This window comes from Tauraco erythrolophus, chromosome Z, assembly GCF_009769465.1.
Source record: "Tauraco erythrolophus isolate bTauEry1 chromosome Z, bTauEry1.pri, whole genome shotgun sequence".
NCBI classification, from domain to species: Eukaryota; Metazoa; Chordata; class Aves; order Musophagiformes; family Musophagidae; genus Tauraco; species Tauraco erythrolophus.
In genome coordinates, this window is record NC_141496.1 from 85,128,117 (window position 1) to 85,142,160 (window position 14,044).

At 39.7% G+C, this 14,044-nt stretch overlaps 1 protein-coding gene across 1 annotated transcript in view; it reads left to right on the forward strand.

Annotated features, from left to right (window-relative positions):
- The window catches only part of PIP5K1B (phosphatidylinositol-4-phosphate 5-kinase type 1 beta), a 115,519-nt gene extending 107,207 nt beyond the window's left edge, over nucleotides 1–8,312 (forward strand). The window contains exon 16 of the mRNA XM_086629004.1: nucleotides 7,712–8,312. Within this exon, the coding sequence (XP_086485130.1) occupies nucleotides 7,712–7,714 (3 nt within the window). The 3' untranslated portion in view covers nucleotides 7,715–8,312. The remainder of the gene's footprint in view (nucleotides 1–7,711) is intronic.
- The last annotated feature ends 5,732 nt before the right edge of the window (nucleotides 8,313–14,044 follow it).

Genomic DNA, 14,044 nt, shown 5'->3' on the forward strand with positions numbered 1-14,044 from the left:
GATGATGGGACTGAAAGCACCCTCACCAGCTTTGCTGATGGCACTAAACTGAGTGGTGAGATGGACATGTCAGAAGGGAGAGTCATCTTTCAGAGAGTCCTGGACAGGCTAGAAGAGTGGGCCAGCAAGAACCATATGAAGTTTAACAAACACAAGTGCAAAGTCCTGCACCTGGGATGAAATAACCGAGGAGCCCAGCACAGGCTGTGACCTTTGCGGCTGGGGAGCAGCCTTGCTGAGAGGGACCTGGGAGTCCTGGTGGACAACGGGCTGAACATGAATCAGCAGTACACTGCTGCAGCAACTGAGGCAAACTGGATCCTGAGTGGCATCTGCAGGCCCATTTCTGGCAGGTAGACGTGATCATTCCACTCTACTCAGTGTTTGTCAGGCCACGCCTGGAGTACTGGGTCCAGTTCTGGGCCTCGTAATTCAAAAAAAGACATGGACAGACTGGAGAGGGTCCAAAGGAGGGTGATGGAAAGCATCAAAGAGCTGGAGAACCTGCTATATGAGGAAAGACTGAAGAAGTTAGGTCTTTTCAGCCTGTAGAAGAGAAGTTTCAGGAGGGTCTTCATCACTGTTTTCCAGTACTTAAAGGGTGACTACAAAGAGGAAGGAGGCTCTCTCTTCACGAGGAGCAATGGGTACAAGTTGCATCAGGAGAGGTTTCATCTTGATATAAGAAATAAATATTTTTGCAATGAGAACAATCAATCACTGGAACAACCTCTCCAGGGACGTGATAGAGTCCCTATCACTGGATGTTTTCAAGATGCAATGGGACAGAGTGCTAGATAATCTCATCTAGGCTCCCTTTCCCATGAAAGGTTGGACCAGATGATCTTTCAAGGTCCCTTCCAACCTGGGCTGTTCTATGGTTCTGTTGGCCTCACTTAACAGAGAGAACACTTGTTGAAAACTTGTGAACTTGGTTTATAATGTAACAGTCTTGTTTATCTCTAACACTGCTTAGCACTGTGAAATGCTTTTTTAAAAGTTTCATATCTATGAAGTGGATGGTAGAATGCTCTGAAAACCTAGTGACAGGCATAGGTAATACCTTCTGTAAAACTGTCCTTATGAGTTTCAGGTGTGATGATGATCTCTAGTTAGCTTTTGGCTTGTAAAACATTCATTACTATTGCATCTGGGAAACTGCAGCACATATATGTGTATTCCACTGATCAGTATCAACAGAAAAATAAATAAAACCCAACACTGGACCTTATACAAACAAGCAGTATTTATTCCCCTGAGCAAAGGTCTGGAAGAATAAATACATCTTAAATAGAGAGAATCATAGATTATTTTTTTTGTCCTAGCAGCACCTTATCTCTGCATACTGAAAAATCCAAACCCGAAATTCAATAGTCAAGACAAGCTAGTGACACATACCTGCAGTGTCTGGGTATGCAACGGCTGACAGCTTGAAGGAAATTGGATGCTGTGGCTAAGCACGTGTTGCTTGTTAAGGAGTAAACTCATCTTGAGAAGTTGCTTGCCCTTGCCTCCTTGGTCCTGTCCCACACGCTGTGTTGATGCCTTCTTAACTCTTTGAGATTGCTATGGAAGCAAGCTATAGCTTAATCACATGTAGCCCTGTACGTATGCCGAGGTGTTAGTGGAAGAAAGAGGAATAAGATACTGTTTTATGTGGTAAAGTTTTACTTTTTGATGCCCCCCAGTATCCTTCAGCGGGCCCTGAAACAACAGTCAGCCTCTGGCTGGGAAAGTCTGGTACTAAAGGGTCAGTGATGTGTGTTATCAGTTTGATTCACTGCTGCCGAGGCAGAGGGCAGTTTTATTTTTACAGGAGGATGATTAAATGCAGGCTAGAAGGGAAAGATGTATGTTTTCAAGAGCACTAGGAATAGGTCAGTCATTTCTAATATACGTCTCAAAAATAAAGCAAATCAGTGATGTTTGCATTAGCCAATTTAAGCCTCAACTGAAAAGGTTGCAAGATACGTTTTGGCCTTTTAAAAGCATGAGGAGAAAATGCAGCTTTAAGTGGCATTCCCAGATTTTCCTTTAATCCCATAGTTAATAATCCTTTTCTGTGTTTCTAATGCAAGGCAAGCTGCTGTAGTTTTACCTTCCAGGTATTATAATGAAAACTATCTTAGCTTGCTTAATTTTAGTCACTTTGATGTCTTTGCCTCCTGCTTTGAAGTGCTAAACTTGGACAAATCTTAGTCCTCTAGTAAATTAAAAGCTATGAATTTTTGATCCCATTAATCAAAAAAAAAAAAAGATACTGTAGTAAAATGACATTGCGTTAACCTACTATAAAAAAAAACAGCTTAAAAATGGCTGAACAGTGTTGTGTACCAATTCAGAGTGTCAAGTAAGGTGGGGTGGAGAAGAGATTGTTAAAAAAAAAAAAAAAAAAAAAATCCTGTTACAGGTAAGAGCATTGGTTTCAGGGTGTTACATTAAGGGAACGCCATGCAGACTCACACTGCATAATGACAAAATTGAGAATTTAGCTGGTAACAGCAAGAAATTTCATTACAGGATACCGGTACAGAGACATCTTGAGTTTGCAACTGAAGGGCTGGTCTGGGCCCAGAGTTCTTCAGTTCAGAACACAGACCAGGTTCAGCAAACCAGCATTTCGTGCATCTGCCACTCTAAGCAGCACTGTTAGGAACATCTTCAAATCCAAGTTTACTTGAAATTCCATTGGTGTATTTTCTCTTAAATCTTTTAACCCAGATAAAAACCTATGAAAACTAGCTTTTATGAATAAAATATGACCTAACTATGATCTGCACTGAGCAGTAAGGATAAACCAATGTAAATTAATTCCTAATATTATAGTACCATACAGTGGAAAACAACTACTGAATATTCTTTAAAAATAGCTTTAATTTTTAATTAAAGACTGCAGAAAGATAGAAGCAGATATATAAAAGAGTTGGGAATTTGAAATGTTTCTCTGCAGAGAATTAAAACATTAAAAAGGTCTCGCTCTTATGAATATGTAATACAATGATAGATCAGACACTTAGAAGCAATAGATGCGGTCTAGACAAACAGGTGTCCTATACATAAGCCAGTAACAGAGAAGGGGTTGCACTCTTCTATTTAGCACTTTGATGTAGAAATACAGAAAACAACAGAGTGAAACAGTGTTTCCTCTTCCTCTGGAAATAAACTTAATATACTCTCTAAAATTCCCCTGGAGCCCTATTTATTGGCGTCAGTTCAGGCAGCATCGTCTGATACACGAGCAGAAAAGCATTAAATGTCTGCAAACACTGTTGAACATAAAAGTCTGCTGTGTTCTATGTAATTTGATTAGCAGGAAATATAAGCCAAATCCTGCAAAAATTTCTTAAGAGAGATCAGCAAGTGCAAACGATCCTGAAGACCTTAGTCCAGTGTTACTAAGGACTAGTATCTAAAATGGAGGGCCTTAAAAGTGATAATTCCGCTTAGAAAGTAAGGAATGACTTCACATCACTTTGTTCCTTCTGTTTTGCAGTGAAATCCCAAATTCTTTCATAGGGCTTTCTGTCTCTGAAAGAGCAACATGTGCAATTACGAACCACTCCACTGCATTTTCTCAGCCTACCCCTGAAATTACTTACGAAGATAGTTGACATTGTTTTGATAAACTACAATATCAGTAAAATCAGAGTGGTGAAGCTTAAGAATTACTTTAATTGGTTCACTGCAGGTAGGCTTGGTTTCCTTTACACTTACAGTGGAACAAGAACATGCATGTAAATAGCACAGCAACAAACTTTGAAGCTTGCCCCACTGTGACGCTGCACATCTTAAGTCATCTGGTGGTAAATACAGGAGTTAAATAAATAAATATATGCCCTGCCTATAGCATTTAATTAATGAACTATTTTGCTTGAATAATACTTCCGTATATTTAACTATAATGGAAGATTCTTAGGTAGTACAGAAATTGTTACATGGAAATACAGCATTGGCTCCTGTTGTTGAAAGAAAGGCTCACAAAATTTGTATATAATTTAGAAGTCACTATCACAGAAGATACGGTTGCAAAGGATTGATAAGGGCTTCAGTAAATTAAAAGAATGGAATAATGTGATGAGCAAGTCCAGTGTATTTAGAGTCTGGTTAGTGTAGCTGTGATTTGTGTGAGGTGAATTGCATAGATAGTATTATTACATTTAGAATTACTTATGTCATAGTTTATATCCAAATGCCAATTTTATTAAAGGATTTTGAAGTCTTAAAACATTGCTGGAGATTAATTTTGTATTTCAAAGCTGCTGTAGAAGCAGATTTACAAATATTGGTCTATAAAATGTCTGTTCAGAAACTGTCAAAACTGTCTGCCTCTTCTCACTCTTCAGTGCTCTTCCTCTTTTCTTCTGTTCTCACTCCCATAGCTGTATTAAAGCCAGCCTCTTGGAGCATTTCCTAGTTCATATTCAAACCCCTCTGACTGCCACGTTACTGTCTAACTCCTCATCTTCGCAGTTACGTTCTCTTGCAAATATTTTCACCCCTTCAGCTATTTTCAGTTTAGCACCCTCAGCTCTCTCACCTAGTATAAATTCTTCCTTCAGAGAAGAAAATTCCCACCTGGCTCTGATTGAATGAAGCATCCTAGTCAGGTACACCTTCAGCTAAGGAATTGTACTTCCGTCATAACTCCTTGACAAAGTGTTTGTTTTTCATTCAGAAGTATTTCATCTCTCTGTCTTTCATAACATTTGATTCAATGCTAATCATGTTGTAGTTTCCTTAGGGTGCTGCTGTTCTGCAGTAATAACAAGCATGGCTGAAATTAAAGCAGTTCCAAGGCAGGGTGCATGTGAAAACAAGCTAAAAAGTGGACAGACACACTGAGCTGCATACCTCTAATTTTGATATGCTGTTCTCTTTCTGGAGGCTTCCGTTTCACTGCCTCACTATTTCCTCTGCAGACACTGACGGAAAAATATGGCAGACTGAACGTTAATTCTGAGAGTATGAGAAGGGAATTCAGACCTCCTCACTTACAGGCATCCTTTCTTTCTTGTGAGAGCAGAATAATCCTTAAAATGTTATGTTCTCATACTGGAACTAATCAAGCGCTCTTTCCTCAAAGTAGAATCCTGTTGAATGAAGGCTGAAGGGTGCAAACCTAATAGTTTTATGCAGTGAGATTACTGCTTCCTTACTCTGTTATCTGTATTATTCCTGTATCCATCCATGCATGACCTTAAAAAGGAGAGGAAAAAGAGTCCTGTGTCTCTCATAGAACTGAAACCTGGTGTGAGGTGAAACAACAACCAAGCACTTCACTGTAGCTTGGCAGAGTTGTGCTTGCAGAAGCAATGTTATGTAGGAAGCAAGGTAAAAGAAACATTTCAGTCACCCTTGCGTGAAAATCAGACGTGGGAATTGTGTGCTTGATTAGATTAAAAAGGTGCCATTTCAGATTACAAGTAATACGTTACCTGAGTAAGCCAAATGCTAAAATGCCAGCACATATTGCCACTAGACTACACATTCTCATGCCCCGAGGCTTTTAACATACCATATCAGGACATCAATCAGCTGGAAAAAATCCATGAAAAGAGAATGGGAGCACAAAAATGCTCCAATACAAAAAGCCTCAAGTAAGCTTAAACACTGTAAATCCATTGTATAGTCAGTGTGAGACATCTCAGGCAGTGATACAGGAATGCATCCTGTAGTGTAATCTGTCCATTATTTAACATTTTGGACCCAATTGCCATGGCCAAACTCGAGCCTCTACCACAAAATAATGTTTCTTACATCTGCAGTCAAAGAGACCCCAAGAGTTGTGCAGTGGTTACAGAGTTTCACAGATGATCATGCCTTGAAATAGATGGAGGTTTTTACAGAATCCTGTGCACAGAACTGTACCTGGACTGTACCTGACACAAAGAAGAACATCTGAAAATCCCACCTCCTTAAAATGCCACCAGTGCCATGAACATTGTTTCTGTGACTGACTCACGCAGATTTTGCTGATATGTTTTCCATTGCTGATGCCTCTGAAATGCTTTGGAAGGATCAGAGGGAAGGGAACACGTGTAAGCTAGTTGTAATTGTGTTACGTAATTAGTGGAGTAGTGTAAAACTAGCATCAGCAACACTGCTAGTCTTCTTCGAGGGTGAAAAGTAGTGATAAGGCCAGAGGGTCTGAAGCTGTGTAACCATTGTATCTGTCAAAAATGGACCCGCAGTCATCCGCGTCTGAGCTTTGAGCCAGAAACTAGATGGTGCTAGTTAAAATTTTGTCTAATTTATCTTGGCTTCATGAAACATCATTTTGTTTATCGGTACTACATTTTTCACCTTTTTTTCCAAACTGATTCTTTAAATCAATTTTTTTTAAAATCCTTGTTAGCCTGACGTAATCCTCTTTTAGAAATATCACTCGCTTCCTTTAATTTTACTCACTTGCCCAACAATTTCACTTTCCATATTAAATTGTTCCGCATCCTGTTGGTGCATACTGCCTTATTGCCTGGGCACATTCAGGTGCTAACACAGCAGTGGATAGACTGTCATTGCCAGGCGACAGCTATCTGGAGAGGGAGCACAGCCTCTGAGCATTTAGCTCTGTGTGTGCCCACTGGCACCAGTGGTGATGAACACCCTAATGCTGGTGCACAATACAGTAACAGATTTAAAGGTTGCCTTAGAACAATATTGAAATATCGCTCTTCAAGGTCTAGTGCTAGAAGTCATAACTAAAATATTGGTTTAAATCTACTGGTTACCTTTTTCTAAGATAAGCTTTAAAAATGCCTTTGGAGACTTTTGTTGTTCATAGTCAAGATTAGATTGTTGTTGAACTATTCAGAGATTAGTTACATGCCTGTATCAAAAAGTACGATTTAAAGGTGACCTTAAAAATCTGTTTTATAAATGGGAACGTATGCCTTTGTTATATTTTTTAATAAGGTTTTAGAGCAAGGTCACTACAGATGTCTCTGTTTGGGTTTTATTCCTGCTCCATGTTGGATACATTGGCTGAGATGCATTCAATTTACTGCGATATTTTGTTCAGCTGGCAGTTTGTCCTTTAGTTTGAGACGTGGTAGTACAGTGTTCAGCAAAGAGCAATTTCTTTTCAATTCATCTCTGGCTCCATATTGATGCAAGGAAGTGATCAACTATTCTGTAGTTGATATGGTAGAAAGAAGAAGATACGGTAGAAAACTCTAATTCATTAACATTATTAAGTAATTTTCTTTTGTGAAATAGAGTGATTGCTATAACATTGACTAGAACATTAGTTGCACCTGAGGGTTTTTGGGTAGGTGTGATTTTTCAATGGGGGAAGGGTATGGTGTGGAAGCTAACAAGACTTTCGTACATTATGTATGCTGTTTTTCCCTTAATGCTTCTAACTAAGAAAGGCCCTAGTCAGTTCTGCAAGGTAATAAAAGCTGTTGTGAACTGCTGAGTGCTCTCAGTCCGGACCGTCTTCTCCGATGTCCAGAGTGTTCAGCATTTTGCAGCAGCAAGTGGTTCTATTTCATGTAATATAAGTGTACTGCAATGTCTGCAAAACCTGTTAGCTGGTGCACGAGGAAAGAGACCCGATGCTTTTGGTTACGGGCCAAGGTAAGAAAAGAATCACTGCTGAACTGTGCTGCAGCCTGTTTAGAGGAAGAACAATGCCACCTGTTTATACTTCTGTAAGAAAACAAATAAACACAACTCTTGACTTGACTTGTCATTTCTTCATTTCCAGTAACAAAGAACATAGGAAGAGTGAAACCGAGAGAAGTGACCCTGGTTAATGAAGAGCACTTTCTGCACTCCTCATTTAAGAAGGAGGAATTTGCTGAGCCTAACAGACAAAGAGTAATAATCAACTGAACTTCTTCTAAGAAGTGTCAGGATCTCTGAACCATGGAAAGGGTTGATGGACTTGGCAAAAACGACGTGAAATGTTCCCTACTGCTATCACCTGCTGTTGCTTGCTGAACTGTGAAGAACTGTGTATTCAGGCTGCTTTCTACTATGTTGCCAATCACCTTTTTGGCCTTGAACGTGATATTTTCTTATTAGCTTTCTAGTGGTTTCATTTGCATGCATTCGGTAACTATGCACAAGCAAAATCTGTTATCTGCTTTACCTATTTAAAAATAAGCACAGTTGTGAATAAAATTAATTTTCATTGGGTTTGACACTTCAGATCTAATCACTTGGGTCCATGTCAGTGGAAACTGGAATTGATGTCATACAAGGGTTAGGGTAAACCTCTGCACATGCTATATAAAAATGAGCCTCTAAAGATATTTTCACTGTCGGTGAAAAGGAGAAAAAAATGTTATTTATAACAAGGCCTTATGTTGTGTACATATATTATCTTTGAAATATTTTTGATTTTAGTTTATTTCTTGTAAAAGAGAAATTATATAATTTATTTAGTAAATACTACTTGTAAACTATAGTTTTATTGATGAATAAAAATATTTTGTTCTCAAGACTATCACAGCTTGATCTGTACAGGACTTACTGTTCTGGGATTTCTCTGCCTTCATAAGATGGTCTTGAGAGGCATCTCAAGAGATATGACAACCACTCTACAACATGGCGTCTGTCTTGGTCTTCTACTAGCTCTCTAATGAAGAAGGGAGATTTGGAAATTAGAGCAGAAAAGGCAAAGGAACGTATTCAACAGGCATTACTTCATAAAAGCATTTCAGGCTTTTCAGTATGGGCAATCATTTTAAGACAACTGTAGAAACTGTTCTGGTTTCCTTAATTTCCCTAGCAGCGGAGAGAAAATCTCAAACACCAGTGATCATCAATCCAAGATTTTGTGCTTCGATGCTGTGCTCTGTTGTCACTTGGAAAGTTTATGGAAGTTATGGGTAATAACATTTCTTCTGGGAATAAGCGTAGCAAACCTGCGGGATTGACAAAACCGAAATTTGGCGCTTTAATTCCTAGAATTATGCTTTGTACTTCTGAAGAACTTTTTGTTTAAGATTTCAGTGTGGGGTTGTTTTTTTTCACTTTGATGTAATCCTATAACCCTGAGAGGAGGGTGTTATTCCTTAATTATGCACAGAATAGAGAAATGGAAAGGTTGGAGATTTTCTTAAGTATGTAGAGTCTCTGGCTTAGTTAGAGCCTGTGTCTCACCATTTCCTCTTTTCCAGGCTTTAAAATCAGATTACTTAATCTCAGCAAGATAATTCTTCTACAGCATTCCTCTTAGAAATATGCAAGACACCAGTCTGCATGCCCTGTGAGCAAAAACATTTTGTGCATTTATGTGAAGTCTCTGCTCCTTCATGTTTGTAAATGAAAACAGTCATTTAACACTTGCAAAAGGAAATCCTGTACAGACTGTGGAGCCTACTGGGAAAACCTCCAAAGCATGTGCAGTGTATAACATGTTTAAAATGTTTCTCTGTGCAAAGTAGGTATTTCTGATTAGTCTTATTTGAGAAAAAAAAAAGGAAATTTCTTAGTTTAAGCACCAGATTAACATTGATAAAGCACATAAATGTCACTTTTTTCCTAATTATCTAGCAGACTGTAGTCTGTGGATCATTAAGAAGACCCCAGAGGACACACAACTTAACTGCAACAATTCTTTCCAAAATCAGAGCATCTATACTAAACGATTCAGAGAGTGAGCCATCCTTTGTGTACAATCCCTTTAACACAGTTGTGGGAAAATGACTGAAATTGGAGGGGAATGGGAGAATATTGTTCCCCAGAATTCAGCTAATATTAGAGCAGCTCTGACATGAAGCACAGCTGCTGCTCCCAGGAACGAACAAGGCCTCAATATCCTTGAAATGGGGAGGAGAGTGATATGAAGGTATCATGGCTCAGCCCTGTTATCGGGGACAAGAAACAACGGACAAGGCCCACGCAATACCCTTGAAATGGGGAGTAGAGTGGTACGGAGGTACCACGGCTCATCCCTGTTATCAGGGATGAGAGGCGCCTGGTAAAGATAACCATAAAAATGCCATTGAGGGAAGTGAATCACAACCACTGCCTCAGCAGTGATGGCGAAATTGTGTCCTTCAGCTACTAAGTCACACCTCCACCCGCCTCTGAGCTGCGACCACCCCTCAAACGAGCAATTTACACCAATCCTAATTTGTAAACACCCCTCACGAGAGAAATTTACACCAATCCTAATAAAAGTTATGTATGACTAGAGTCACTCGAGCTCCACCTAAAAGATATGAAAAAAGTATAAAATAGCAACAAACAAAGGGGATGTTAGGGAGAAGCCCCCCCCATCGGAACGTCTGGGATCAGTCGATGGGCTGAACCTCTCTTCTCCCCCCCATAGGGACGCCTATTGGGTAAGAACTCTGTGTTATGTGCACTTACTTAATTACTTATTAACACCTTGCTAGCTACTTAATATTATCACTGATCAGTAATCGTTTTATATTATCACTGCAGTATTTCAATTAAAGTTGTTTTTGTAGTCAGTCACTATCACCGGCTATCCTCGAACCTGTATTCTGTCACAAATAAAATACATATGCATGTTTCCGGAAACTTTTGAATTATTATAAGGAGCTGGCCCATAGTATTACTAGTGACGATCCCTAATAAGTGGGCGAATCACCCTCCGACCTACTGAGCTGCCAAGAGAGGGCAGGGGGAGTCGGACCCAAGGGTCTCACCTGACTTGGGAGCTGATAGACTGGTCGTTTTGACCTCAAAACGTGACAGTAAAATTGGCGTAGTCAGCAGGATAGCCATGGATAAACTGCTACGAAAACATAAATGTGCCCCTTCCCCAGTTGGGAAGGAGTGGGCTCAAAAGTATTGGAAGGATGAAAAGAAAGTGGTAGAATGCATTGAAAAATGTCAGGCTGAGCAGCAATTTAAAGAGGGTAAAGGAGTTGTTTGTGCAGTGCTTGGAGCCTGTTTGTCTTGTGTACAGCAAGAAGCTAAAGATTTTTCTGCCCCCTCCACACAAATTGCAGATGTAGAATACACTGCTTTAAAATCAGAAAATGAGACATTGAAATCATCATTAGCTTTTGAGGGGGAGTCGGACCCAAGGGTCTCGCCTGACTTGGGAGCTGATAGACTGGTCTTTTGACCTCAAAACTTGACAACAGTCGTTTGTAAATGGAAACAGTCATTTAACACTGGCAAAACGAAATCCTGTACAGACTGTGGAGCCTACTGGGAAAACCTTCTCCAAAGCATGTGCACTTACAAGTCTCTTTTTTATATATTTTTTTAATATATTTTTTGTGACTACATGGTTCCGCGGAGAGAGAAAATGAATTACAGCTAATCAATGTTAATGATTAACAGCTTGGAACCCATTTCTTTCTCCAGTACTTGAAATGGTATAAAGCTTCAAACATCAAAGAGTTCAGGAGATTGTAAGGATGTGTGTTTTTCGTGCCTAAGTATTTCATTTCTCTTCATCTTGCATTGGTATTTTGCATCAGTAGCACTTTGTTGAAAATGTAATGACTATTAAATAGATCTATAAAGCTGAAGAGGCCGTGCATGTCAAGTAAAAATAAAATATATATGGAAGGCATAATCAACTCCCTGGAGTACTAAAGTAAGGTATTGGTTTATTTCTCCGTGTCTAAACAGATGGAACTCACCACAGGGAGCAAAATTAGAAGAATTAGGTCACAGGCGTGGGGTTTCTGCGTGCAGTGGTATCTGAATAGTCTGGCCCTGCAGACTGCACAGAAGGAAAAACCACAGGCTGATGCCTGCTTAGAGAAAGGTAGGGAATAACTCCAAACTTGTGTATCTGACGCTGTGACTTAATCACATGGCGTTCAGAGGGCAAGTTTTGCCTTTGGTGGTAGTGCGCAATAGTTATCCTCAGTTTAAGAAAAAAGAACAAACAGCAAACCTTCGTGTCCTTGTGCTAGAATTCAGTGAGTTGAAAATACACCTCTCCTGAGATCTCTTTTCTTGTTGACTTTGCTTGTACCGCAGCCAATTTAATTTCATATAACTGAATGCTGTTTTCCCAAACTCTGAACACTAGACAGCAATAAAAGAGTGCACTCCACCTCTTCTTCGTAGAAGCCACTTGCTGACCCATTTCCAGTGGTGCATACGTTTGCTGGCAACAGGAAAGGTACCAGCTCTTCCCAGACTGAAGGCGTGGAGCCTGGCCTTGCAGCAACTGCTTCACAGTGATTTTACACCAGCCTAAAAGATACTGACACCAAAGTGCTGTGGTATGAACAACGTTAACCTAAGGGACAAGGATGGAGGTGAAAAACATGAAGAAGTCATTGTGAACATTTCTAACCCCTGACTCAGGTCCTTTTTGAAGTTATGTGAGTGATCCTTGCTGGTGGTAGCATCCCGTAAAGTTCATTAACTTGAACGTTGTTGACAATTTTTTAACAAGATTTGGTGAGATTGCTAATACCAGAGGAAATATTTAATCTACACTAATTCATTGACTTGTCATTAACTTAGAAACAAGAGATTAACATTTCTTATTGAGAACTACATATGACCTTGGATGATTAGAGAAAAATCACTGTGGAATCACCTGGATAATAACAGAAAATACCTTCTGACACTCTTACAAAAGGAAGCACCATGTCTTCCTAGATCAAATGCTACATAAAGGAACAGGCATTCCTCCATTCTTCCAGCTGCTTTCACCTCTCCCCACCGAGGTATGAAAAACGAATTGTTTGCTTTACTAATGTATTCTGCGATCTGATAAAAGTCATTTCTCCCTACAGGCCTTATCTCAGTATGTAGGCCATTATAGCTGCCATACCATAACTGGTTTCTTCCAGAATTGATATCAATGTGGGTTGGTCTTCAAGGAACTAGAGAGTATCTTGTATCTGCTTGATGTATAAAAAGTTCCCTCACAAAATGCAAGAAGAACATATACCCCTACAAGGTCGGAGGGTGGATACTGGTAACAAAGACACACACGGGATCCTGCTGGAAAGAGACAAGAGGCTGACTAAGCTGGATTTTAAGGTTTGGTACAGAGAACTCTTCTACAACAGACACCAAAGTCTCAGCTGAAATTTGCACAACCAACTTGAATTGTCTGGGCTTTTGCCCCTCTTGTGGTAGAAAATAATTTCAGCTTGAAGAAAACAAATAATATAAATCTTGCTGAGAAACGACAATTTATTCTCTACAGCATTGCAAGATGCCAGCTGCTTCTCAAGTGAGAGTTTCGGAAATGTAAAAATGCATCACAGTAATCAGTGGTAAGCTTCTTAATACTTAAATGCTTTACATATTTGTTATTTTACTTGCAACTGTTGCATCTTGCAGTCCTGTCCTATGGAAGGCTTTGAAATGAAATTTGTCTGTGTTCCCACAGAAGATCTTTTCTTATAAGAAACTCTTTCATTGGAATTATTTCTTATCTCATCTCCCTGGTAAGCCTATTTTTGTTTTTTCAGTTTACGTAGCAATAAAAGATGTCTAGCTGAGACCGCTGACATCTTTACATATCAATAATAACACGGTATCACCAGCATTTAAATAGCTCAGTGAGGAGCTTGGCCAGTTACCTACATAAATTCTCTTCTTCACTGCTTTTTGAAGCACATCATCACGAGTTCTATCAAACATATGTCAGGTGTGATAAATGATGTGCTTTGTTTTCCCTTTACTGGCTCAGGGTAACATTTTCCCTACAGGAGGCAAGAGGCCACAGAAAATACTGTCCTAGGATGGGTCCCTGAGTGGATGCTGTATTCTGTAATAAATGTACCTTTCTAGGGACTTGGGTATTCACACAGCCAAAATAGCTCCTGGACAGACCAGTGAGTGTCATCTCGAGTGGTCCATATCAGCTGCTCACATCAGCGCAGTTACCTAGAATTAATTAATTGCAGTTAACATAAATGGGAATCTCAACAGCTTTTTTGAGTGAGTTGCAGGTACTCCAGTTTTGGTATGTGAATCCATTGTCCAGCTCGCTTGCTGTGAAGTTTGAACCCAAGATACTAGCCCTGGCCCTTGTTCTGTTGCCCCCTCTCTCTACTGCCAGTGTGTCCCACAGTTCTTGTCCTAAATTGTCAAGAAAGGGGGAATCCCTCTTCATTACTGATTAGGT